This window comes from Delphinapterus leucas, chromosome 2 (assembly GCF_059928025.1).
Source record: "Delphinapterus leucas isolate spDelLeu-1000000601 "Yukka" chromosome 2, BTC_Dleu_Yukka2, whole genome shotgun sequence".
In the NCBI taxonomy this organism is placed as follows: domain Eukaryota; kingdom Metazoa; phylum Chordata; class Mammalia; order Artiodactyla; family Monodontidae; genus Delphinapterus; species Delphinapterus leucas.
This window is the reverse complement of record NC_143130.1, coordinates 154,922,386-154,948,251: the sequence shown is the minus strand read 5'-3', so window position 1 is coordinate 154,948,251 and position 25,866 is coordinate 154,922,386. Positions and strand designations below refer to the sequence as shown.

At 43.8% G+C, this 25,866-nt stretch overlaps 1 protein-coding gene across 1 annotated transcript in view; it reads right to left on the bottom strand.

The window, feature by feature from the left end:
- Positions 1–24,242, bottom strand: part of IFT43 (intraflagellar transport 43) — an 89,277-nt gene extending 65,035 nt beyond the window's left edge. Inside the window, exons 1-2 of the mRNA XM_022576491.2 lie at positions 23,422–24,242; positions 20,611–20,703 (exon numbers count right to left, since the gene is read on the bottom strand). Of these exons, the coding sequence (XP_022432199.1) occupies positions 20,611–20,703; positions 23,422–23,475 (147 nt within the window). The 5' untranslated portion in view covers positions 23,476–24,242. The remainder of the gene's footprint in view (positions 1–20,610; positions 20,704–23,421) is intronic.
- Between the last annotated feature and the right edge of the window lie 1,624 nt (positions 24,243–25,866).

Below are 25,866 nucleotides of genomic sequence, written 5' to 3'. Positions count from 1 at the left end.
TCAGAGGAGGTGTCCTGGAACCAAATCTATATGTGCTGATAATATAAATATGTTCAGTAAGACAGGAGGAACAGCAAGAGGCTTGGTCTAACCCTTACCTCTTTAGTGAGGCAAGATGAGGGAAGGGTTAAGGGTAAAGTCAGGATTAAAAAGTGATGCCAAAAATAAACCTTAACAGCTTGAGCACTATGCCAAACTGTGTTAGGCTGAATTTAATATAAATCTCTGTACTTAGAAAGTAGCTGTCTCTTTACTGCATGTCACAGATAACTCTCCACATACCAACAGCGCAGTAGCTTTGAAGAATGAGTGACTGGGGGGCAGGGGGAGGGAGTTTGCCAGAAAGAAGTAAAGAGGGAAAGCTATGGTTTTCAAGTTATAGTTTAAGGGGGAGGGGAGGGAGGAGAGGGACAGGAGGGAAAGGAGGGATGGTCCTGGGCTCAGATTCTAGAATCCTCACTTTCTAAGCTAGGTAGCCTTGGGCTAGTCACACCTTCACTAAGCCTCTTTTCCTCCGGCACAAAATGAGAGTGATCACGAGTCTCTTACAGACCCACTGTAAACACGGGAGACAATCTTGGGCACAGAGCAGACACTTAATAAGTGCTGGTGACAGTGGCTACTATATTATTTATAAGAAATGATAAAAGTAATGAAATGCAGCCTTTGGAGGAAAAAAATCCTTAATGCCCCGGGTTGAGACAACGGGAAGATTAGCAGGGCCTTTTATTTGGGACTGCCTTGCACAAGTTTCATTCCAGGGGTCCAGCTCTTACCTAGACCAGCTTCCCTGAACAGAGGGAAATTCTTTCAAGTTGCCTGAACCAAGAGGAGGAAGTCACAGTCCCTCTGCTCACTGAGAAATAAATGTGATGTTCAGGCAACCACAGTATCTGGCGATTACTCTCGTGGTGTCACACTTCCCCCAATATTCCCACATACCCTATCATAAGAAGACCCAAATCCCATATCTCAATACAGTCATCAGACTGCCCACTTCAAATGACTCATGGGATAGGGCTGCCAGCCATTTGTTAAAGAGGCTGATCCAAAGAGAACAGATTTCAGCCCCCAAAATCATTCTTAAAATTCATCCTGGATGTTCTTACTTTGGGTGGCATCCTCTTAATCTCAATTACATCCCTCTGGGTCATCCGAAATCAGCTTTCTTGGGTCTATACCTTCCACACACTTATAAAGAAACACCCTGTTCCCCCACACTTTCTTCGGTTCAGCCAAAATAAACATTCCTTTCAACTTTCATCATAAATCAAAACCTATAGTTTTTGTCATTCTCGTAACTCCTTTCAGTTTGTTAAAACCCATGTGCATGTGTGTAACCGGAAGGACGCACAGTGTGGAGGATGAGTTCCCAGCACTCCAGGAAGCGAGCCCTCCCGGCACCTGTGACTTCGGATAAGCAGAGCCTAGACTTGCTACCTCAACCCAATCCAGACTGGAATAACCTGGAACAAAAGGAGAGCAGAGGAGAAAGCTGTAACCTCGCTGCTTTAGGAAACCTGATCTCTCACAACCCCTCAAGGGCACTAATGGAAAAGAAGTGGAGGGAGCGTGGAAGACTATTAACCCGTGCGTCATTTGAAGTGGGCAGTTTGAGGACTGTGTATTGAAATATGGGATTTGGGTCTCTTTATGATAGGGTACGTGGGAACATTTGGGAATATTCCCCATCCTGTGGGATGCAGAGAGGAATGCCCGTCCAAATCCCTACTCTGTTCACCGCTGTGAGACCACGGACAACACAGGCCTCGCACTGCAGTTCTCTACCCTGCGGTGGCCCTGGAGGCGAGGGAAGGTGCTCTGGGCGAGACCAAGTCATGGCTGGCAAATTAGCACACACCTCACTACCTCCCCTCACAAGATTTCAAGGGAGCCCAGCAACCCTAAAAAATTGTTTTAACCTTCTAGAACTGTGTTTCCTAGACTTCTAGATTTCATGGACAGCCAATATTTCGAAAAACAGACTTTGTTTGTGGGGGTGGGGGTGGGATGTGGTTGGCAGTATTGAGTTCACAGCTTTTAATTTTGTTAAGAATCTTTAAAAAAAAACAACACTATTTCCTCTCACCACAATTTCATTAAAGAAGGGATCTGTTCAAGCTCCCCAAATTAGGAAGGACACAAACCAGAATAAAGAATGGTCCTTGACGGTGAATAAATTTAGTTTATGAAAAACGTGCTACATTGTTCTTGGTTCTCTCATTTTGGAAAAAAACATCCTCCTAGACCAGTGTTAAGACGTGCTATGCTCTCTCTCTTCTTCAGCTTTTCAGTCCAAGCCCAAGGTTGATTTCTCAGGCTCTCTTCCCACCCTTTCTCAAACAAGAAAGGCGTAAGGCCATCCGCTCGACTGCTCCCAGGTGACAATGGCCTGGTGCAAAAGGCATGGCCTGGGTACACGTAACCCGTAAATCTTCCTACTCAGCTGACGTACAGCACTGTATAAGTTGAAGGGGTATAGCATAATGATCTGACGTACACACATCATGAAGTTATTATTACAGTACGTTTAATGAATATCTATCATCTCATGTAGATGCAGAATTAAAGAGATAGAAAAAAGATTTTCTCTTGTGATGAGACCTCTTAGGATTTACTTTCTTAACAACCTTCATATATATCATACAGCAGGGTTCACTGTATTTATCATGTTGTACATTAAACCCCTAGAACTTATTTATCTTATAACTGGAAGTTTATATCTTCTGACTGCCTTTGTCCAACTCCCCCTCCCCCCACTCCCACGCCCACTCCCACCTCTGGTAATCACAAACCTCATCTCTTTTTCCATGAGTCTGCTTGTTTTTGAAGTATAATTGACCTATGTTAGTTCCTGTTACACAACACAGTGATTCGATATTTCTATACTTTTCCAAATGATGACCACGATGAGTCTTGTCACCATACAAAGATATTACATAGTTACTGACTATATCCCCCCACACTGTACATTTCACCCCTGTGACTCATTTATTCTGCAGCTGGAAGTTGGTACCTTTTAATCTCCCTCACCTATTTATTTCCTCCCCCGCCCCCTCCCCTCAGGCAAACACCTGTTTGTTCTCTGTATCTATAACTTCAGAGTTCTTTCTCGACTACCTTTACAGAGTGTTCAGCACAGCACCTGCAAGGATTAGCTCTTACATCATGGGGACTGAATCCCACATCTCTGGGCCTCTTTCATACCCATGTTTCTGATCATTACTCCCAAATCACCTGGGATGTTAGAACACTTCCTGTCTCAATAGCTAAGGCACCTGAATGCCCGTCAGTTATTCCAAGAGAAAGTGTTTGTTGTTTCTGCACCAACCACTCTCATTTGTTTCTTGCCAACAGTACCACTTGAAAAAAACCACAGTGTACTCTGAAACAATCCAAAAGCAACTGACAGCTTCTGGATCCAGTAATGGGGGAGCAGTTTGTATTCAACTCACCTTCACACAGATACCAAGTATAAACTCTGGACAAAATACAGAAAACAACTATCTGAAGGCACTAGTGGGCAAACAAAAGCAGTAGGGAAACTGGAGGAGATCTGATCCTTCAAAGACAAGAACTGCACTGGGTAAAAATCCATGTTTAAATGGATTTTCCCTTTGAGTACACTCTCCAGCCTGGGCAGCAACTGAGCAGCTAGAATTCAAGCAGGAAGCTGCAGTTTTATTGGTTTGAGGACAAATTTGGGGCTGCCAGAGCCACTAAAGATAGACAGGGAGAAATCCTGGGAAGGAGTGAGCCCCAAATCTGCATATAAACTCCCCTAAAATCCTTTGGTCATGGAGGAGACTCCAAGAAACTCAGTGAAAAGCAATTGCTGAAGGGCTAAAAATAAAAAAGAGTGGAGGTAAAATTTCAGCTGCTGCCCACTGCAGGCAAGACACAGATTGGAATATGAGTTCCAAGTTAAAGGTACTTGATACACACCTTGGATTTTCCATGAAATCCCAGAAAAACCACACCTTAGGAGTAAAGACCATGTCCTGGGTCTATGGGATTTGCTCTGGGACTAAAGGCAAAACCAAAACAGACCTGACCTAGCAAAACCTAAAACCAAGTCTTCACAAATTCAAGGTGATCTGAAAATAATTCAACTGCCTGCTAAAACAAAAATCAACACTTTTCAAAGAAAGGTAACATAATCCAGAGTTTCTACAATGTATTATCCAAAATGTCCGGCATATCAACAAAAATTACTAGACATGTGAAGAAACATGAAAACATGACCTATAGTCAAAAGTAAAAACAATAAAAACTGACCCCAACATGACCCAGATATTGGAATTAACAGACAAGGGTTTTAAAGCAGCTATTATAAATATATGTTCAAGGATTTCAAAGATGGCCATAATGAATGAACAAATGGGGAATCTAATAGAGAAATAGAAGCTATGTAAAAAAAAGAAATGGAACTTTAGAATTTAAATGTTCAGTATCTGAAATGAAAAGTTCAGTTTGAAGACAGCAGAGGAAATAATCAGTGAACTTGAAGACAGATCAACAGAAAATATCCAATCTGAAGAACAAAAAGATAAAGGAAAGGGGAAAATTAACAATGCTTCAGGGACAAAAAAAAAAACACACAGGACAAACCGATGGGACAATATCAAGCAGTTTAACATACAGGCAATTGGAGTCCCAGGAACAAGGAGAGACAAAACAGAGCAGAAAACATATTAGAAGTAATAATGGCCTAAAATTCTCCAATTTCGTGAGACATATTGACTTACTGACCTAAGAACCTCGGCAAATCCCAAGCAGAACAAATACAAAGCAAATCAGCTAGGCACATCACAGTCAAACTGCTGAAATCCAAAGATAAAAAGGAAGCTTTAAAGCAATCAGAGGAAGGAGAAAAGACTTACATAACGGAGAACAATCGTCAGAAACAATGAAGGCCAGAAGACAAAGAAATGACAATCTTTAAAGTGCTGAAAGAAAAAAATGTTCAGTTCAGAATTCTATATAGATAGAAAAGATCCTTCAAAAATGAGGGTGAGGGCTTCCCTGATGGCGCAGTGGTTGGGAGTCCGCCTGCCAATGCAGGGGACATGGGTTCGTGCCCCAGTCCGGGGGGATCCCACGTGCCGCGGAGTGGCTGGGCCCGTGGGCTGTGGCTGCTGCGCCCGCGCATCCGGAGCCTGTGCTCCACAACGGGAGAGGCCACAGCAGTGAGAGGCCCACGTACCGCAAAAAAAAAAAAAAAAAAAATGAGGGTGAGATAAAAATATTTTTAGATAGAGCAAATAGAGAAGTTGTTCTTGGCAAATCTGTACTGCAAGAAATGCTAAGGGAAGTTCTTTGGGATAAGGAGAAATGACACTAGATGGAAATTTGGATCTACAGAAGGAGATAAAGAACAATTATAATGGTAAGCATATGGGTGATAAAAGACTATCTTTGCCAAAGCAATCGTGAGAGAAAAAAACGGAGCTGGAGGAATCAGACTCCCTGACTTCAGACTATACTACAAAGCTACAGTAATCAAGACAATATGCTACTGGTACAAATACAGAAATGTAGATCAATGGAACAGGATAGAAAGCCCAGAGGTAAACCCAAGCACCTATGGTCAACTAAGCTATGGCAAAGGAGGCAACAATATACAATGGAGAAAAGACAGTCTCTTCAATAAGTGGTGCTGGGAAAACTGGACAGCTACATGTAGACGAATGAAATTAGAACATTCCCTAACACCATACACAAAAATAAACTCAAAATGGATTAAAGACCTAAATGTAAGACGGGACACTATCAAACTCTTAGAGGAAAACACAGGAAGAACACTCTTTGACATAAATCACAGCAAGATCTTTTTGGACCCACCTCCTAAAGTAATGGAAATAAAAACAAAAATAAACAAATAGGACCTAATGAAACTTAAAAGCTTTTGCTCAGCAATGGAAACTATAAACGAGACAAAAAGACAACCCACAGAATGGGAGAAAATATTTGCAAATGAGTCAACGGACAAAGGATTAATCTCCAAAATATATAAACAGCTGATGCAGCTCAATATTTAAAAAAAACCAACCCAATTAAAAAAGGGGTGGAAGACCTAAATAGGCATTTCTCCAAAGAAGACACAGGGATGGCCAAGAGGCACATGAAAAGCTACTCAACATCACTAATTATCAGAGAAATGCAAATCAAAACTACAATGAGGTGTCACCTCACACTGGTTAGAATGGGCATCATCAGAAAATCTACAAACAGCAAATGCTGGAGAGGGTGCGGAGAAAAGGAAACCCTCTTGCACTGTTGGTGGGAATGTAAATTGATACAGCCACTATGGAGAACGGTATGGAGGTTCCTTAAAATCTAAAAATAGAATTACCATATGACCCAGCAATCCCACTACTGGGCACACACCGAGAGAAAACCATAATTCAAAAAGACACATGCACCCCAATGTTCACTGAAGCACTATTTACAATAGCCAGGTCATGGAAGCAACCTAAATGTCCATTGACAGACTAATGGATAAAGAAGATATGGTACATATATACAATGGAATATTACTCAGCCATAAAAAGGAACGAAACTGGGTCATTTGTAGAGACGTGGATGGACATAAAGTCTGTCATACAGAGTGAAGTAAGTCAGAAAGAGAAAGGGCAAATATCGTATATTAACGCATATATGTGGATGGAATCTAGAAAAATGGTACGGATGAACCGGTCTGCAAGGCAGAAATAGACACAGATGTAGAGAACAAATGTATGGACACCAAGGGGGGAAAGCGGTGGTGGTGGGATGAATTGGGAGACTGGGGTTGACATATATACACTAATATGTATAAAATAGATAACTAATAAGAACCTGAGGTATAAAAAATAAATAAATAGCATTCCAAAAAAAAGGCTATCTTTTTTCTTAATTTCTCCAAGTGACAACTGTTTAAAGTGAAATGACAATTGTATTGTGGGTTTTATAAAGTATGTAGTTTTAAAGTACATGACATTACTAGCACAAACGATAAAAGGGGACAAATGGATTTATACTGTCACAAGGGTCTCACATTTTATGTGAAGTGATATAATACTAACACTAGCTAGCCAGTGGTAAGTTAAGGATGCATATTCTAATCCCTAGAGCAACCACTAAAAAAATAGTATAAAAAGCTATACCTAAAAAGCCAACAGAGGGATTAAAATGGAATATAAAAGCAATCGGCCAAACACGGTGACATAATTCTCTATCATGCTGGGTAAAGGCATGTGACCAGAAAAGTTTCAATCTATCACCAATCACATTCAACATTAGTCTGAACCCTTTTCCTGTAACGTATCATTATTAAGAGAATATTTTACTATCATTCCGCTCCTTCTCAGTAATTACTGACATGCCACATAATGAGAAGAAATCTAGCCTAGCTAATGATGTCAATGAGGCTTTCTGCCCACAATCCTATGGTTCCCAAGCAGATTAGACATTCTCTATTCACAGCCCACTCTTTCCATCTCCTTGCCTCTCTTAAATCCTGGCTTTCCCCCATGGACTTCGTTTCTCCTGCAGCTCTTTCAAGTAGAGCCTGCTCATTCTTTATTTTTATTTATTTATTTTTTTAAACATCTTTATTGGGGTATAATTTCTTTACAATGGTGTGTTAGTTTCTGCTTTATAACAAAGTGAATTAGTTATACATATACATATGTTCCCATATGTCTTCCCTCTTGCGTCTCCCTCCCTCCCACTCTCCCTATCCCACCCCTCCACCTGCTCATTCTTTAAAACCCCACGAACAAGGGTCCCAAGGTAACCCTCCTGTCTCGCTCCCCAAAGTTCCTCTAGACCATTACTCTTTCAAATTATTATGGAACATTTTTCTGAAACTCATATTGTTCAGCTACATTGCATCTCTTACCTTCTTCATCCCTGTCACAAATAATTGCCTGAGCACACATTGAGCAAAAACGTGGGCATTCCTGCTCCAACACTAGTGCCATCATTCTAAGTCAAGGCAAGGTTCACATGAACAGTTCACCTAATGCTTAGCCTCATAGTTCCCTGATCCTTTAAATGCCAATGACCTTGCTACTTTTTCGAACTCATACGCTGGAGCTGCTCCAATCTGAAATACCTAGTCCCTTCCTCCCCTCCTGATCTAAGAACTTCCTTCTTGGTTTCTCTTCCTTCCCTATCAACCCAGCTCACTTCCATGGTCCTGATGGCATCCATGTCCTACATTTCCCCTAGAGCTCCGCCGAACCTGGATCAAGCCAATCCTATGCCTTCACTGCGTCAATACCTAGCCTGCTGAGGGGTGTTGGAGAAAACTGCACAACCATGCAAATTAAGGCTTCACAAGCTCATGTTTTGCCTTCTCTCAGCTGGGTCCTACCTGGGCTCCCTGCTTCCAGTCTCACCTTCCTCCAGTCTATACTCCACCCCTGCCTGCACGGGACCCTAGGAGTTACAGAGAGTTCTAGACAGGAGTTACAGAGTTCTAGATAGGGAGGAGAAACTAGCTCTCCATCAGGAGGCGTGTCCATGCAAGCATTTCTAACAAGAACTCCAAGAAAGAAACCTGAATGTCCAAGGCCTAGTAACTTGGCTGTGATTTCTTTTCTCATTACAACTATTTACTTTCATATCCATTTTGAATTTTTTTTCTTAAAGAAGGTCTCTAAATTGTATAAATTTCAGGACCCACGAAACCTGGATCCATCCCTGACCAATTACTGTCAACGTGCTCTTTCTAAAATGCAAATCTCTCTCTCTTCTCTGCTTAAAATCCTCATACATTTGCACCTGGAAATAATGAAGGGTCTATGTGCCACACAAAGGAATCAGAAGTTCTTCCCGTATGTTCCTCTTAGAGACCCCAGATTATATGATATATGCTGGTAACTCCCACATCTGTTAACACTCGTTTCCAACTTTCTCTCTTAAGCTCCAGACCAAATTTGCCACTGTTTACTCAACAGATCTCTTTGAAAATCCTGAAGGCAACTCACATTCAACATGCCCAAAATTGAAACAATCATCTCTTCTTGGTCCCCGCACTGCTGCGACTCTTTAAGTTCTCAGTCTCAGAATATCATTATCCATTCAGCCTTTTCGGCTACAAATGGAGTCAACTCCAGACATTCCTTCTCTCCTACTTCCAACAGTCCATCTGTTACTACCTCTTACCCATCTTCCCTGAAAAATGTCTCTGGGCACTGCCCTCTCCTCTTCACCTCTCTGCCAGGCTTTATTTATCGTTTCCCAAAGTAAGGTACGCACGCCACTGGTGTAAGCAAGGTGACTGGAGGTGGTACATGGATGTGCCTCTTAAAAATAGCCATATGTGTACTTTAATGTGTACTGGGAAAAACATAACTATCAAAAACTGTAGTTTCTTTTCAAAAATAAACGCATTTAAGTATAAAAAGGGAGGTGATTTAAAGAAAATCATTAACACTAATGCGAGTGGTATGTGGATACCCGAAACTGTAAAAACGGTCTGGGAATGCCTGAAGTTTGGGAACACTGCCTGGTTCATGGCTCATCATCTCAGGAGGAGATGCTCCAACCGCCTCCCACTGGTCTCCCTGCCAACAAGTTCTCGCCCTCTAGACTATCCTCCACAGAGCTGCCAGATTCACTTTCCTAGAAAACAAAGTCAATAACATTTTCCCTGCTTTAAAATCTTTGTGGAATCCCTACGACATATAAAATAAATCCAAACTCCTCCACTTGGAATGCAAGGCCTTCATTCCTAAGACACTAAGTTGTTCATTGTGCCCTGGAAACACCAGCCCCCTTAACGACGCATGCCTTAGAACAGGCTTTTCCGCTGCCCTTCCCTCTTACTGGCAAATCCCTCCTCATTCACTGCAACCCACCTCAAGGGTCACCTCCTTCGGGATGCCATCCCTAAGTCCCAGGCACGGTTGGTTGCTCCTTCTGTGCTCCCACTCTCTGATGCCACTTAAATATTATAATTTTTTGGTCTAAGTGTGTGGGTCGATATAACTAGAATACCAAGTTATCTTATTCATTTTTGCATTGGAAAGTGTATATTATATTAAATATAGGATAAATAAGTGAATAAATAAATGAAGGAATAAAATTCTACTTTTAAATACATCAATAAAAATATATAGGAATGGATGGGCAAAAAGGAGTATGGGGGATGGAGTCCTCTGTTATCGCTGGTGAAGAATAAAAAACAGGAAGAGATACGGGAAAAAGAGAAAGAGGAGGGAAAAAAGGAGAAACAGAGGAAGGCTCAAGAACAGAGGAAAAGGAAGAAAGAGACCTGGGAAGGCGACAGGGAGGCCCTTTACATTTGGTGGTGAGTACACGAGCATCGTAACCTATCCACTGAATTCCTTCAGCAAATATTTACTGACAGCCTGCCTGCTGTGTGGTCCTGTGCCAGGTGCACATGGCCCCTTCTCTGACTGCTCCCCTGTGAATACAGAGACCCCTAGTTGCTCAATCAGACAGACCCTGCTCCAGAGGGAAGGTCTCGCCTTCCTGGACCCTCCTGACCCCTGAGTCCCTGACACTGTCCCTTACCTGCGCTCTGGACAGCACAGGGGCCTGGTGATGCCCTCTCCCCTCCGGCCACTCCTCCTCCTTCCTTGGCCGTGTGTCCCTTAAACATGGGGGTTCCTCGGATTCTGGCTGAGAGCCTCTCCTCTTCTCTCTCTACAAACTCTCCCTTCCAGAGCTGGGCTCTCATTTACCACCTCGATACGAATGGCTCCCAAACCCTTAGCTCCAGCTCAGAGCCCAGTCCAAAGCATGAGTCCCACACATCAAAGCCTCCCGGACATCTCCAGATGGTGGTCCCACAGGCCCCTCAAGCTAATCTGCCCCTGAGCTGAACACAGCATGCTCCACACCTGGTTCTCATTCACTGAGGACCTACAAAGTGCCAGGCTCAGGGGAGCAAACAGGAGCTTCTGGAGTGTGCAATTAGTGAGGGAGATGGACCCAAATAATTACACAGACATACAGTTACAAACCGCGGTTGGGGTGACAGGAAAAAAAGTAAAAAAGAAAAAGAAAACACTACCACCAACAAAAAAACACTACCAGAGTACAATGTGGGGAGCTAAGTTAAATGAGAAGGTAATATTCTCATTAAATAGAAGAAGGGATATTCAAGCTGAACCCAAAGAAGAAGTTGGAGTCAGCCCAGCAAAGAGCATGGGTAAGTATTCCAGGGAATATTCTATTCTGTTCTATTCTATTCTATTCTATCCTGTGGAATTACAGTACTCTAAGGAACCAGAATAGGGAACTGTACAAGCAAAGTAACGACTCCCTGTGACTGCCACAAGGTAGCCGCTGTGAATGAGGCTGGAGACATACATAGGAAGGCCCAAATCACAAAGGGGCAAAGTAAGCATTTGGGATTTTTTGTTTTAAGGGCAATGGGTGTCCTTTAAAGGGTTTTGAGTGTGAAATGAATGATGCGTATTTTATAAAACCACTAGAGCTGACTGCAGGAGGGCAATAATACAAAAGGAGAGACCAGTTATGAGGCAACTGACTCAGTCCAGGAGAGTTTATAGTGGTTTAAGCCATTTCTCTAATTCTCAATTTATTTTTTTCCTAACAAAATACTATTTACAGCCAAAGATTCTGAGAAGTCTTTGCTCTGGGAACCTTGCCTGAATATAAGTCAATTTTCATTGCAACAAAAGTATCATTACCATGAAAATTTTCACATGCCAAAAAAAAAAATTTCTAAATATAAGCCAGTAGTCTACTTACCCCCAAAGAAGTCAAACCAAATTCCAATACTATGATTCCATATCTGACCCATACCAAATGGGTCAGGTATGACCTACGGCTGTTAATGATGTGTATGCAAATTAGGAACACTGAGAAGACTACAACAGGTATTCCCATCTTTCTTGAGGCAACGCAGTAGTAATAGATCACAGGCACTAACTGGGCTTGTATCATTGATCCATTTACACATACTTATATTAAGCATCTAGCATACACTTGTAATTACTAGAATCTGGGTGACAATCTCTTATTTTGTGAAATCAAAAGACATTTTCTAAATCCTATCAGATCATGACTAATTCAAAATTACTTCCATGATTTCTCTCCTAGAGTTACCAGGATCTAATACACACACACACACACACACAATCTATCCTTAGAGGAACCGAGGAATTTTTAGGACATAAATTAAGTGTGAACACTGCAAACTACTGATCTACTAAGCCCCTCCTTAAGAAGGATGAGCCGGAAGAGTTCCAAGCCATCAATACTATACTCAAGCACTTCTCAGAGGTTTCCTGACCAGAAAACATAAATGCATAGAGAGAGAAGTGTAATGGTTGCACTGAAGATGCATCAATGAAAGACAATGCTAGAAAAATATTGAAAGGTCACAGTCTAAACTTCATAATATTACCAATTATTTCAGTGTCATATAAGAAATGTTGGTCTCACATGGTTCATTTGTCAAAAAAGGCAAGGGGGCTGGTTTTTGAATATTTGAAAAACATCACACTGCTTGCAAAAGTCACTGAGGACCACTATTCCATCGCCTGTATGGTCAACTGTTCCACTAACAAATCCCACGTGCCATGCTCTCTCCTTGGCCTCCAAAACTTGGCATATGCTCATCCCTCTACTTGGAATATTCTCCCCTCCTTGGCCCATCCTGGCCCCTTCCCTTGGCTAACTTCTAGTCATCCTTCAAGTCTCAACTCAAACATGATTTTTTCCTAGAAAACCTTTCCAGATTTCCCCAAAAGTAAAAGGGCTCGATGAAGGCATTCGCATACCTTTCTGTGTTCACCCCCACCTGGCACTTAATTCTCTGCAGCCCCCAGATCGAGGTTCAGAGAGGACAGGGAGCATGTCTGGTTTGTCACTGTACTGCCAGTGCCAAGCACAATGCCTGGCACACAGAAAGCTCTCAATCAAGTTTCATAAGCAAATGAATGAAGAAATGAATGGATGTTACCTTCTACTCCAAGGTCACTGAGGTCACCAAGGTCACTCCTTGCCCTCCTCATTTTTCTACCCATATGCCCCAGAACAACAAAATGATGTTAAGTCAGCAATTAAGGATCACTCTTTGGAAAGACTGCCCATCTCTAGACAGAGGGTTAGGTTTTGAAAAGAAGATGAAAAGGTATTAGCAAACAACTGGTCAAGGAGACATACAAAACGGGTCTTAAGCGGCACAAAGAATTCTCACCAAAAGGATTTCTCATCCAAATGTTTCTTTGCCCTAAGAGCCAGTTAGTTCGATGAAATAAGAATATCTCTGTATCTTGAACAGAACTGCAATTGAAGATAAACTGAAAATACCTTCTAATTCTCATGTGACACAGATAATGACAATAATAGTTAGCATTCGGCGGGCACTGTCCTAAGAGCTTTGTACATTCTCTTATTTAATCCTCCAGCCACACTAGGAGATAGCTACTACTATTATTCGATTCAGCAGATGAGCAACAGGCTCAGAGTGGTTAAGTAACTTGCCTAGAATATACACCGAGGAATTGGCAGAGCTGGGATGAAAGACAAAATGATCGTTTCTACTTCTTAGGTTGTGTAGATAATAACAGAGGCTAACTTAAGGGAGCACTGAGCTAAATAAACTCTTACATGTAGTTCTGACTTAACCCTCCCCACAGGTGAGGGAGAGAATTTTAAGTGATCTTCAAGCACCACATTTCTGGTAGGAAGCCAGCTTTTCACGTAATACATAGTAGAAGGAGGCACGAGGCATCGTACTGGAGTGCTGAGAGACCGAGTAAGCGCTGGAGGAGAATCTTGAGATGCTATTTCCAATCGCATGATCTATCCCGGGGATGACGTTCCCGCCCACATAGTGGCCAGCCCCAGGGATGGGTCGGGAATGCACATCTGCCCACCCCGAGGGAGAGTTCAAAAGTGAAGCATACAGGGCATGACCTAAAGATGAAGTGTGGAAAACGCATTCCTCGTCAACGGGTTCCACGTCGGATTCCCCGCATCCCTCTCCTACGACGTTATCAGAAGCATCATTCAATCCAGCCCATTGGAGAGGGACTACGAAAAAGGCTGAAAAATGTGACTAATCTAGGAAAGTTATTTTTGTGAGAAAGAAGAAAAATGTCACCAAAAAGGGTCAGCAGATAACCCTAGCTGGGCTGAAAATAACTGCCCGTTGGCAGACCAGTCAGGAACAGGCGGAGGGCAAGAGACGTAATGCAACGTGCCAGGGAAGCTCCAGCTGAGTAGAGCTGCTGGGGGATGAGGAAACTGGCCTAATTTGGGAACATGAGCCCAGCAGCATTTCTCAGATTCCTGCAAGAGAATCTGGCTGAGTGTCAGTTCTGCGTCCTAGGAGGAGCACCAAAGAGATGGGGGGCGGAGGAGGAAGAGAAAGAGAACAGCTGTGTCTCAAACACTTTTCCAGACAAGTGGACGAATAAGGATAATCAAGTGAGAACTTACTCCCTCACCAAAAGGATTCCAAGAGGAAAACCCAAAAGTCTCTCAGCTCCCGCCAAAAGCCTTTCTCTACTGGGAGGTCTGTGCATCTAACTACCCAGCAGGTAGGAAAAGTTAGGTGGTGTTTAAGAGTCTGTCTGGAGTTTCAGGGAGTACAGCCAGACGTCAGCTGAATGACTGTGGACAAGTCACTCGACTCCCTGAAGTCTCAGTGTCGTCATAGCTAAAATGAGACGATAAGTACAGTAACTACTTTAAGAGTTACCACGGGGCTTAAAGAGGCTAGTGTGTGTAATTGACAGAGAGGTAGGAACTGTCCCAATGTCAGCTATAATTATTACAAGGACAATCTGCAAAATGGAAGTTAAGCTACAAACTGCTTTAGACCCAAGTGAGAAATGCTCATCCAAAAGACAGGCCAGGGAATTCCCTGGTGGTCCAGTGGTCAGGACTCTGCTCTCTCACTGCCGAGGACCTGGGTTCAATCCCTGGTCAGGGAACTAAAATCCCACAAGCCACGTGCGGCAGCCCCAAAAATAAAAACAAAAAACAGGCCAGTCCTGAGAGGTTTTGCCCCGAGATTCCTTTTTCCCAACTTCAGCGTAGGGTAGTGTAATTTGATGGTAGAAAGCGTCCAGGTCTTTTCTTGAGGTTGTGTAGGAGAAGCATCATTTGAATGACAGAAGGTGAAAGCTCAGGCATAGAAGTCCAGTTTAATTCTCAGAGCTGCTCTGCCCAGAAAAAGTTATTCACTGCAGATGTGAAGATGCTCATCATGGCACCAAAGTCTCCGTAATTGTAATGCCAACCTGAACTGCTAACTGAACTATGCATCTAGGGATCCAAGCCTGATTTGTAACAGGTGGTAAAAAAAAAAAAAAACACAAAAAAGCAGAGGGGTGCAGTCATAAACTTTCTTAGTAGTTACCATTTCTTGAAAGGTGCCTGTGTGCTGGCACCTTTATGTGCATTACCTAATTTGACCTTCACAACAGCCTGAAAGAAGCAGGCATGACGCTAATCAACTCTGAGCTAGTGAAACTACAGGAAGAGTCCATCTTTCTGGTTAATCAGTATGATTAGGCAGGTAAATTCTTTGAAATTATTTGAAAATTTACAGATTGACCAAGCAATAAAGAGACCTCTCCTCTTCTTCCAGAGAGGGAGGAAGAGTCTAATTACCTGGGCTGAGCCACAGGTATCCTCCAGGCAGAAAGCCCCGAGGGGTTACTGAGAAAACAGGAAGAAGGACAAGATCGAGGCAAGATTTGACACAGGCAACTGCATCAGATGTCTTGGAACTTGAGGGCACACAAATTTTCACTGAACTCTACACAACCCCAAATTAGAAAACGGGAGAGGAATGTGGATTTTTTATTTTTATTTTTTTTGCTACTAAAAATAATTCTTTCCTTTTATACCCAAGCCTATAAGAAAAAAAACAACAAAAAACAAACTCTGTATAAATTCTTTTTTTTTTTTTTTAAATTGATATGTCAGTCGCAAACTGCCTACTCAACAGTCATTCCTCTTCTCCTTAACCCCAAAACCCCAATGTGATGGGTGTGGCAACGTGCCCAGCTGAGAAAGCCCTTGAAATTTAGGTGGCTTTAAGACCCAGTTCTGACCGATGACATGTAACTAGAAGTCTACTTGGTGAGGTCTCTGGCTATCATTTTCCTGATAAGAAGGGACATACTTTGTTGGCATGAACCCTGAAGTCTTCCACTCTTCCCCATCTCCTCACCTAAAATACAGATTGGATCCCTGGGGAACAACCAGCCATCATGTCAGCAACCATGAGAACAAGTTAACAAGTTCCAGATGGCAGAGCAGGTGTCTAGACGGGGTGAGGGTAACGCAGGACCTTCTCCAGTGACCGCAGCCACCCTGCCCTCCACTGGACTTCTTGCTGTGAGAAAAATCACTCCTGCCTGCTCCAAACCCTGGGGCTGAGTTTCTGATGCATAGAGCCAAATTCGATAAGGATACCTGAAAATCAATCCATCCTAAAAGAGCAGGAGTTTTAACTTGAATGGAAACAGGAGCCAGGTAGATCAGATGTGAGTAAATCTGACCAGGTGTATTCAAGTAAGAAATGGTGAGCTGGACAGGGCAGGCCAAGCGTGCGCAAGCACCATTCTCAGCTGCAGCCAACTGCTGTCATGTGGGGATGCCAGCCCAGCATTCCCGCTGTGCCAGAACTTCCGGTTTCAAAGAGGAGCCCCAAATCTGGACTTCCACGTAAATTTTCCTAATTTAGAAATGATAACAACCAAGCTTTAAAAAATGTTTAATTTTGTACAGATCAAAGAAGACACGGTTGTAGGCGAAATTCAGCCTGAAGGCCACCAGTTTTTAACCGTAGAGAGGGTTAAGGCACAATAACAGAACACCCGAGCTCTGGAGAGACAATAATGGTGAGCAATTATATACTGAGCACTTATGGGTCAGACTGGGTTAAGGGCTTTCTTTATACCTGTTACCTTGTTTTTTCTTTCTGGCCACCCTATCAAGTACGTGATACTAACCCTGTTTTATCAATGAGGAAACTGAGGCTTGAAGAGGTTAAGTAACTTGCTGAGCCATAGAGCTAACATGTGGCAGGGCCAGGATTTCAGCCCAGGGCTGTCTAACCGCAAGGCCTGTGCTCTTATCCACCCTTCAGGAGGAATGCCCGCTGCATCTGGAAGCACAAAACCTGCTTCAGATCACTACTAGTCAGCCTGTGGAGAAATGAGTAGCAACCCTTGGAGAGATTTCCAAATCGCTTCTAGAAGAGACTCAGGCTCACATCCTCCTTCTGTGCGGCCCTTTAATAACAAGAGCAAAGCTCCATCCAAATACTCTCTTATTCACTACTTACTGAATGAATGAACATTTGTACAGTGCCTTTCAGTTTACTAAGGTGCTTTTAAATACGTATCTCACTTAATCCTCACATCAACTTGGTAGAATTGTTACCACTGTTTGACAGATAATGAAATGGAGGATTAGAGAGATTAGTGGAGTTGTTCAAGACCCAGGCAATTAGCAGAGCCCACGCTCAAGCCCTGGTTTTCAGATGCCAAGCCCGCCTTCCCGCTATTCCAGCACACCTGGAAGCTGCTCCGCTTCCTCCACGGAGCTCCCCATCCCGCCAGCTTGCTTTAAAATCATCATTTGTTTTAACTAATTCCTATACAACTCTAAAGTAACTCCAGTATGTCTGACAGCCCCCAGGTACCATATTTACGTTTTCATGAATAGCTTCATCCTAGAATATAGTCAGTGAAAGGACAAAAATAAATATATCAAGTAATACATTCAGAACTGGAATGTAAATGGGCGCACACACACAAGTCTTAGAATCTAATCTTAGAAAGAAACAGCCAAAAAGGCCCACACAGCACAAGGTGCATCTGGCCCCAGGGGAGGCTGCCCACGCTGCTTTAAACCTCAATTCAGGGAGAGAAGGAATCCTGGAATTCTGACTGGCATTTTGCTGTCAGAGGCACCAGCTGGGTGAAGAACAGAATGACTTTTCTTTTTTCTTTCAAAAAATAAATTTATTTGTTTTTGGCTGCGTTGGGTCTTCACTGCTGCACGCGGGCTTTCTCTAGTTGCAAGAGCGGGGGCTACTCTTCGCTGCGGTACGTGGGCTTCTCATGGTGGTGGCTTCTCTTGTTGCGGAGCACGGGCTCTAGGCACGTGGGCTCAGTAGTTGTGGCTCGCGGGCTCTAGAGCGCAGGCTCAGTAGTTGTGGCGCACGGGCTTAGTTGCTCCGTGGCATGTGGGATCTTCCCGGAGGGCTCGAACCTGTGTCCCCTGCACTGGCAGGTGGATTCTTAACCACTGTGCCACCAGGGTAGTCCCCAGAATGACTTTTCGTCATCTCCCAGAAAAAATACTAAGGACCAGATGGGGCCAAAAAAAAAAAGGTACATGCCTCTGCAGAAATAAGTAGGTATTCTAGAAAGGCTGAAAGCCTGACAGGTTCATCACAGTCTGCGACTTTGGAGTTAGGTGCTCACAGTACTGACTCTCCCTTGAGCCGAGGGGAAGGGGACAGGTAGGTGAACCAGGCCTACGACCCCAGCTTGGTAGCTGATTTGGTGTGGGTGCCACAGAGGCTTCAAGGCCATCAGGACATCCCGGGCCATCTCAGACTCACTCACCTCACCACCAAGGTGGCTATAACCTCCTTCACAATTGGGTAGGCTTGTAATTAGCCTTTGTGACTGCCAGTGATCACGAGAATATAAGTTCCATCACGGCAGCGGATTTGGCTCTTGTTCACTGAAATATGCCAACCCCCTAAAATGGTGCCTGACACACAGTAAGCTTCAGTAAATACCTGTTAAATAAATGAATTAATGATCTGGTGTTGGGACGGATCCTCCAAAGGCCAAGAGTAGACTTCCACTGATCCAGTCATTGGCTTGCCCATCCATTGCAGTTCAAGCTCCTTGAGATCCAGGGTTGGGTCTAGTATATCGTCTTTCACTATCTCACTCCATTATACCCCCTTAACTGTGTCTCCAGTGTGCCACAGTCTGCCACCCCTGACCCTGTGACGCTCTTATTCAGCTTCTAAGAGCCCCTCATCACACACTATGTACTTCACCCCCTCACCCTTTGCAGTGTCAATGGCACGCCTGCTCTGTGCCAGGCACTGCGATAAACAAAGGCGGACAAAGGTGAAACACAACCGTCGCCTTCCAAAAGCTCACACCTTCTGAGGGAGTCAGGCACATCAATAATTAGAATACAATGTAGTAAGCTCTACAATGGAGGTGCTATGGTCAAAGTCATAAACTGACAACCCTCAGGCCTAATCTAGCCCATATGGTAATTTAAATTTTATAATTAGTCGCTAACCTCTAAAAACGTGTTGCTTTCACATAAAATTTTAGACTGCCATCTTCTGGAAAAATCAGAAGAGCTGGCAGTACTGGACCTATATTCCCCACAGCATCAGCTGGCTGTGGCTAGACAGTGGTTACCCTTTGGAGGGTACATGTGGCCTCTGGTTTTTCCACAATCCCCCCACAGTCTCTCCCTACCGTCTTCAGGCAATGAGGCCAAGGTTGTCGCCAGCTTTTCTGTGTTGGCATGGCTGTTATCTGAGAGGAGGAATGATTCTCTGTACCCATATTTCTACAATCAGTGAGAAAATGAAAGATAAACTAAAGGTCCATGTGGAACACTTAAAGACATGGTAGATATCTTATTTCTGATGAAAGTGAAGGATATTCCTACCTATGTGATATGTAAGTCAAATGTGTCTGTATCTTGTCCCCAGCATGCTGTACTCGGGCACCTGCATGGCCCATAAGGCCTCCCAGCAGAGATGCCCTCATCTGTTATAAACCTACTGTAGGCCAATGAGCTGGGCAACTGAGAAGCCAGGTTGCCTGTTGCCCAGAAACTCACTGTCTAGTGGGCCAGGCACATAGAAAGAAAATTAGTGCATAATGTGAGATGTTCTATAACAGGTACTATGGGAACTGAGAAGTAGCAGCCCTAAGTCGGCCTGGAGAAGTTAGGAAGAGCTGGCAGCGAGGATTACCCTGAAGCCAGCTCTTGAAAAGGGCAGAGTTTTTTCAAATGGGCAGAGGAGGGTGAAAAGAAGTTCTGAGTAAACCGCTGAAAATAGTGCCCTGGCATTAAAAGCAATGCTCATCAAGATTACCCACCCTCTGCAAAGAGGTTGGATAAATTCCCACGATTCCAGGCCACTTGGAAAAGTTTCCAGGAAAGTAAGGCCAGTACGGATCCCCTTCCTGCCTGAAAACTGTAGAAAGCGCAGGTCACCACCAAGAGCAAATGTCCAGTTGTGTAATCCAACTTTACGTCACCAGCATGCCTCCCTGGCGTTTATCTGGCAGGAATAAAAACCCGGATTTTGGCTGGATTTTGAAACCTCCCAGTCCCCTGCTTCAGTTAACGTACAAAACTTCTTCACTGGGAATATAAAGCAATGCACAGAAACTACTCTGGCATCAAAAGAAAAAAGTTCCTCTTTCACTTCTTGCTAATAGGACAAATGCCGAGGAAGGGAATTCCCAAATCAAGATAGGAGGAAGGCTGACATTAAAGAGAAGGAGGAGAAAAAAATATGAAATACCAAATCCTTGCTCACTGAGTAACTGCTAAGTCTTAGAGTGCATTTCTTCAGAATTTTTTAACACTCACCTCTGCAGTCAGAGTCGAAGAGGAATTCTTGCCAGTGAGATGATTCTCGGCTTGAGCTGACTCCTGTTGAGCTCGGCGCCCCATCTTGGCTCCCTGTAAGGAGAGATGAGGGGCATTGCTGACCCAAACGTCTTTGAGCCACTATGAGGAAGACAATCCTGCCAAGGTAAGCAAGGACTGGATTTATGATGACATGGTGGAGGATGGGATTTGAGCAACTTGAGTATATACTTAGAAAAGGCTCCAAACCCTTAAAACAAAGTGCCCATGGTCAGTTCTATACAGTAGAGCAGGAAATTCATGTACTGATCACAGTGTTTTCTTTTAATGGCCATAGACCTTTTCTACCCAAAGAAATGCAGCTAGAAATTCCTCTAGAGGGGGCAGGGACCTCACGCCATAGCCCAGGAAGAGTGTGGTCAAGGCTCCCATGTTCCTATGCGGGATTTTATGAAGGCCTAATTTCAAAGCTGTAGCTTGGCACGAAAATAGTTATCCAAAAGGCATTTGGGGGGGAAAGAAATTCCATGGTAACTGAAACCAGCGAAATACAGATAGCATTTGCTTTGACGTGTACACTACTTGGATTTGCACTTACAGTCATTAAAGGAAAGATCTTACAAGAATCTTGAGACATTAGCTTTGGACATCAGACCACTTCAAATTCTGAGTCATCAAATGAACCATCTGCACGTGTTTCCCAAAGCCCTGCTGGGGTGGAGGCTCTGTGTCTCAAACACCTCCCAGCACGTACACAAAACATTCTTTAGGCAGACTGGTGGGTGGTGAAATGTTTACATTTTTCTCAAAAAACAAAAAAAACCCCAGCATTAATGTAAGCACTTTTAGATCTCATTTGACGTAGCTTCATTTGATTTCACAGTAACAGTGACTGGGATTCAGGCCATTTTACAAATAAGGAAACTGAGACCCAGGAAAGCAATTAAGTGGCAGATAAATCTAAGAGCTAAATCTTCTTCTGCCTTCAAATCCTGAGTTCCTTCCACTATTTCCTGCTGGAATTTCTTTAAGATGTTCTAAGACCTGACTGCACCAGTAAACCGAGAGCGGTTACATGATACCTACATAAAAACCCTTATGTAGTATTTACATGTCAAATTCTAATCAATCATTTAGGTTTCAGGGATGACAGAAACAGTCTTTCTGACAATAAGCAGCTCGTTTTCTTCCCAAGACAGACAACTGCACTCCTTTACCTATGGCTGCCCTTTTCCATTTATCATAACGTTGGGTTTCTGAATACGGCATACTACATGCAGTGACTTGTGCTCAAACAAAAATTCAAGGATCTTGTCTTTAAATGCTGTTTGTAGACGGTTTCTCCAATAATTGTCAAGTATTTTACGGTTTTAAACTTTTTGAAGACCCTGTATAAATCCACAGGAATGACTGGCAGAAAACCTACTTTACTACCTGGTTTTATATGTTTTAAATCTATAGTCTGTTTATTGTTCATCTTCTGCCACTGAAATGTAAGCCCCATGAGGGCAGGGACTTAGTTTTTTTCACTGGTATATCCTGAGCACCTAGGACAATCAATGCCTAACAGACAGAAGGGGCTCAATAAATATTTGCTGAAAGAATGAATGAATAACTACATTCACATCCCCTGGTACTAAAAAAGCTCACATATCAGAAAGGCTTGGTGACATAATATTCTCCTTGGTCAGTCAAGCAACCTGCTTCTTCGTAGAACAATTTGCTCCCAATGCTCATATCTCCTCTCCAATTACTTAGAGGATCTCCGATATTACTAGGGCACTTCAAAACATGTGGAGATTCCACAGCAGAAACTAAAGACCTGCCCTGTGGGCCAATCTTTTAGTGACTGTCATCTTTGATAATTTTAAAGGTAAAAAGGCTTGAGGAGGCTGTGTTGGAGTTAAAACACACACACACACACACACACACACACACACACTGAACTTGGGTCTTGAATCTAGCTCAGCTTATTTATATATAAGCTTGGGTAAATCACAGCCTCAGAAGCAACAGTCGCTAACCTCTTCTAATAACTTAGCACATGCCAGCCACTGTGTTAAATGCTCTCCACGCACGCCTCATTTCATCTTCACTGCAACTCCTTGAAGTAGACATTAACATCTCCATTCTAGACATAAGGAAATCGAGGTTCCTGGAGGTTGACTTTTTTTAACCCATGCAACAGCTTTATACGCCCTCTGACCTCTAGGTCCCCCGAGCACCTAGCCACTCCCCTGCGTTATAAATCTTTATTTCCTTAACTATAAAACTGAGGTAACGCCCACCTCCCCATGGGGATTAGTGGCAAGAAAGGACCTCCCTGTCTAACGCCTTCCTTCCTTCCATGCATAAAACAGTACGGTTTTTACATCAACTTCTGCCATGAGATGTCCCAAGGGAAAAGCACTAGGATGAGTGCAAGCGTGACTCTGGCCAGGGCCCCTCCAGTCACCCTCAGATCTGTCCATTCTAGGGGAGTTGGCACTTGGGAGCTCCAGAAAGCGGAGAGAAGCTGGGAAATTTCCCACCGGTCCCAGAGGCCGGCGGGGGCAGGATCTGTTTTCCACTCTTTGAGGATTTTAAAGAAAGCAAACCCTAGGCCAGCAGCCTAGGAGCTCACCGCTGCCTCAGGGGCGGGGCGAGGGAGGCCGCCTCCTCCCCGGCCTCACCCCCGCAAGGCTCAGAGCCGGCCCGCTCAGGCCGCCAGGGACAGGCCGGGCCGTGGGGGCTCAGGGAAGCCGGGGCCGGCGGGGTCGCTCCTCCCCACCCACTAATTCCTGGCCCCAAGCCCCCCGAGTCGGTCCTCACGGAGGTGGCCGAGCCGCGACGCCGCTCCTCGCCTAGGTCCAGCACGTCCTCCATCTCTGCGGCCGCCTGACGTCACTTCCTGGAAACCCAGAGGCCCAGTCGCGTCCCTGACGACGGCTCCGCCCTTCCATCCCAATACTTAAAGGGTCCGCCGCATCGTTCCTGGAGTCTATGTGCCAACCTCCAATTTAAACCAAACCTATCCTAAACCTGCCTTTTTTGACATCTGGAAAAAATCTCCAGATATTAAATCCTGATAAGGGTGCTCCTGTGGGACAGTGAACAATTTTAGTCTTTAGAAACTGCCTACATCTGTAGCTCTGTTCAAATACATAAGTTGTCAAGTGCAAAGCACTGCTAGTAATAGTAGTAATTTTTCTGATGCCTTCCATTTGTAAAGGTCTTTGCAATGTACAGAGGACCTTCACAGTTATTAGCTCATGGGAAGGGCATAACAACCTTGTGTGGGAAGCAAGATAAGTTGTATTGTCTCCAATGGACAGATGAAAAAACAGGCACACAGGGGGTCAGGTGCCAATAAATGGTTTATAATGAAAAGTGCAATATACATAATCTCTGCCTTCAAGAATACAGAGCCGCTGAAGCAAGACATCAAAAACCTGTGTATTAATAACTTTCAAAAGTACAAATAATTCCTCCAAGACCCCATGAAGTGAGCAGGAGCAGTATCTCTATTCAACAACTGAAGACACTCAGGTGCAGAGCAATGCCTTGAGGAAAATCACCTGAGTGTTAAGCAGCAGAGCCGGGTGCTTTCTAACACCAGATCTTACTGAAGAATTTTTCTCTGGCGCATGTTACTGGGTGCCAGCCAGTCTCCTGGGCCAGCAGAGGAAGGCGGCCCCCAAATTCCCAGCCTAATGGGACAAGCGAGTTGAGTCTTCATTGACTCTCCATGTAAGATCCCCACGTCAATGCCACTGACCAGTCCCTAGTACTGAGGACCCCCAGCCGGGACCCCAGAAAATGGGCTCATGACCCTGAAAGTGAACAATGTCCCCAACATCATGCCTGGGGTAAGGCTTAGATGGCTACCTCTTAAAAGCGAGGACTTGGAAGTGGGATTAATGACTCTAAAACAGGAATGCAGGATTTCTTAAATGCCTAGTAAATTATTCAGTTCAACCATTTATCCATACATGTTTACTGGGTAGGGCTACGCGCTAGCATGCCTGTGACAACAACAGTACTGCCTGGATGTCAGAAGAGTTGAAGCCTCATCCTAGCTCTGCTGCTAACTACCTGTGTAGCCAGGCAGAGCCCTCTCTGGACCTCCGCTTCCTCCCTTGTAGTGGCTCTTAGAGATTACCCCTAAAATCTTTCACTCACGATCTCTGATTCTCAGTGAGAAAAATACCCTGTTAGATTTTAACCTGAAGAAACATTCACTATCAAAAACCCAAGATGGATGAAATATAGGCTCCAGTGAAGCCCTTGTTCTCTTCTTCCTTGGCACCAGATGAGGAAGAAGGGATTAATCTTTGGATTATTCCATTTCTTGTGATCTCTGTTGAACAATAATCAATATCGAGGCTGCAAAGAATAAAGAGCTTCATTGGGGGGGGGTCTTAAGAATTGCAATTCAGGAGACACAGATTCTGGTAAAGTCAAAAGAGTGTTCCAGGGAAGAGAAAGGGTCAGGGGCTTACAAAGGCAAAAGCCACAAGGCTGTACTCTGACACGAGAAAGGAAATATTTGTCATTAAGGAATCATGAGTTATTTTAGAGTAAGGGTCTGATCAGTAGATAGGCTGTCACGAGTTATTATAAGGTAGGGGTCTGATAACCATCTTGAGTTTCTGGCAGATCTTCTGAATGCCTTCATTAGGACAGTAAGTGGTCAAAAGGTCAGATTTTATCCAGGCTGAGACTCACATAATTCACACTTCCTCAAAGGCCCCTGGTTCCATTTTAGAGAGCTCTTAGCAATACCAACTCCATTTCTATTTTCCTTCCACTGCTCATAGCCACACCACCACCACTTTAGAGCTAATTTCCAAGCCTCCGCTCCCACTTCTTCCCCAAAATCCTGAAAGCAAAGGGTGCACATTCTGGGCAGAAAGAAGCCCTGGAGTAGGGCTTTCCAAACCTTGCTGGGCACCTGAATCGCCAGGTCTTACTGAAGTATTTTTCTCTGGTGCATGTTACTGGCACCCAGGAACATGAAGTTTGTTAAAAATACATGTGTCAGTGCCCCGTCCCTGTAGACTCTGATTTGGTACAGGTGGGGTGCAGAAGGACATCACTTTAATAATTTTCCCTCTCATTTTACAAGTATTTACTTGAAGGTCTCAGTAGGGCCTTCTCTGATTTTAAATTGCAACTCCCCCCAGCCTAGGCACTCTGTCTCCTCTTTCCCTGCTTCATTTTCCACCATGGCACTTACCTTTGATCATACTACATTATTTACATATTTAGCTCATT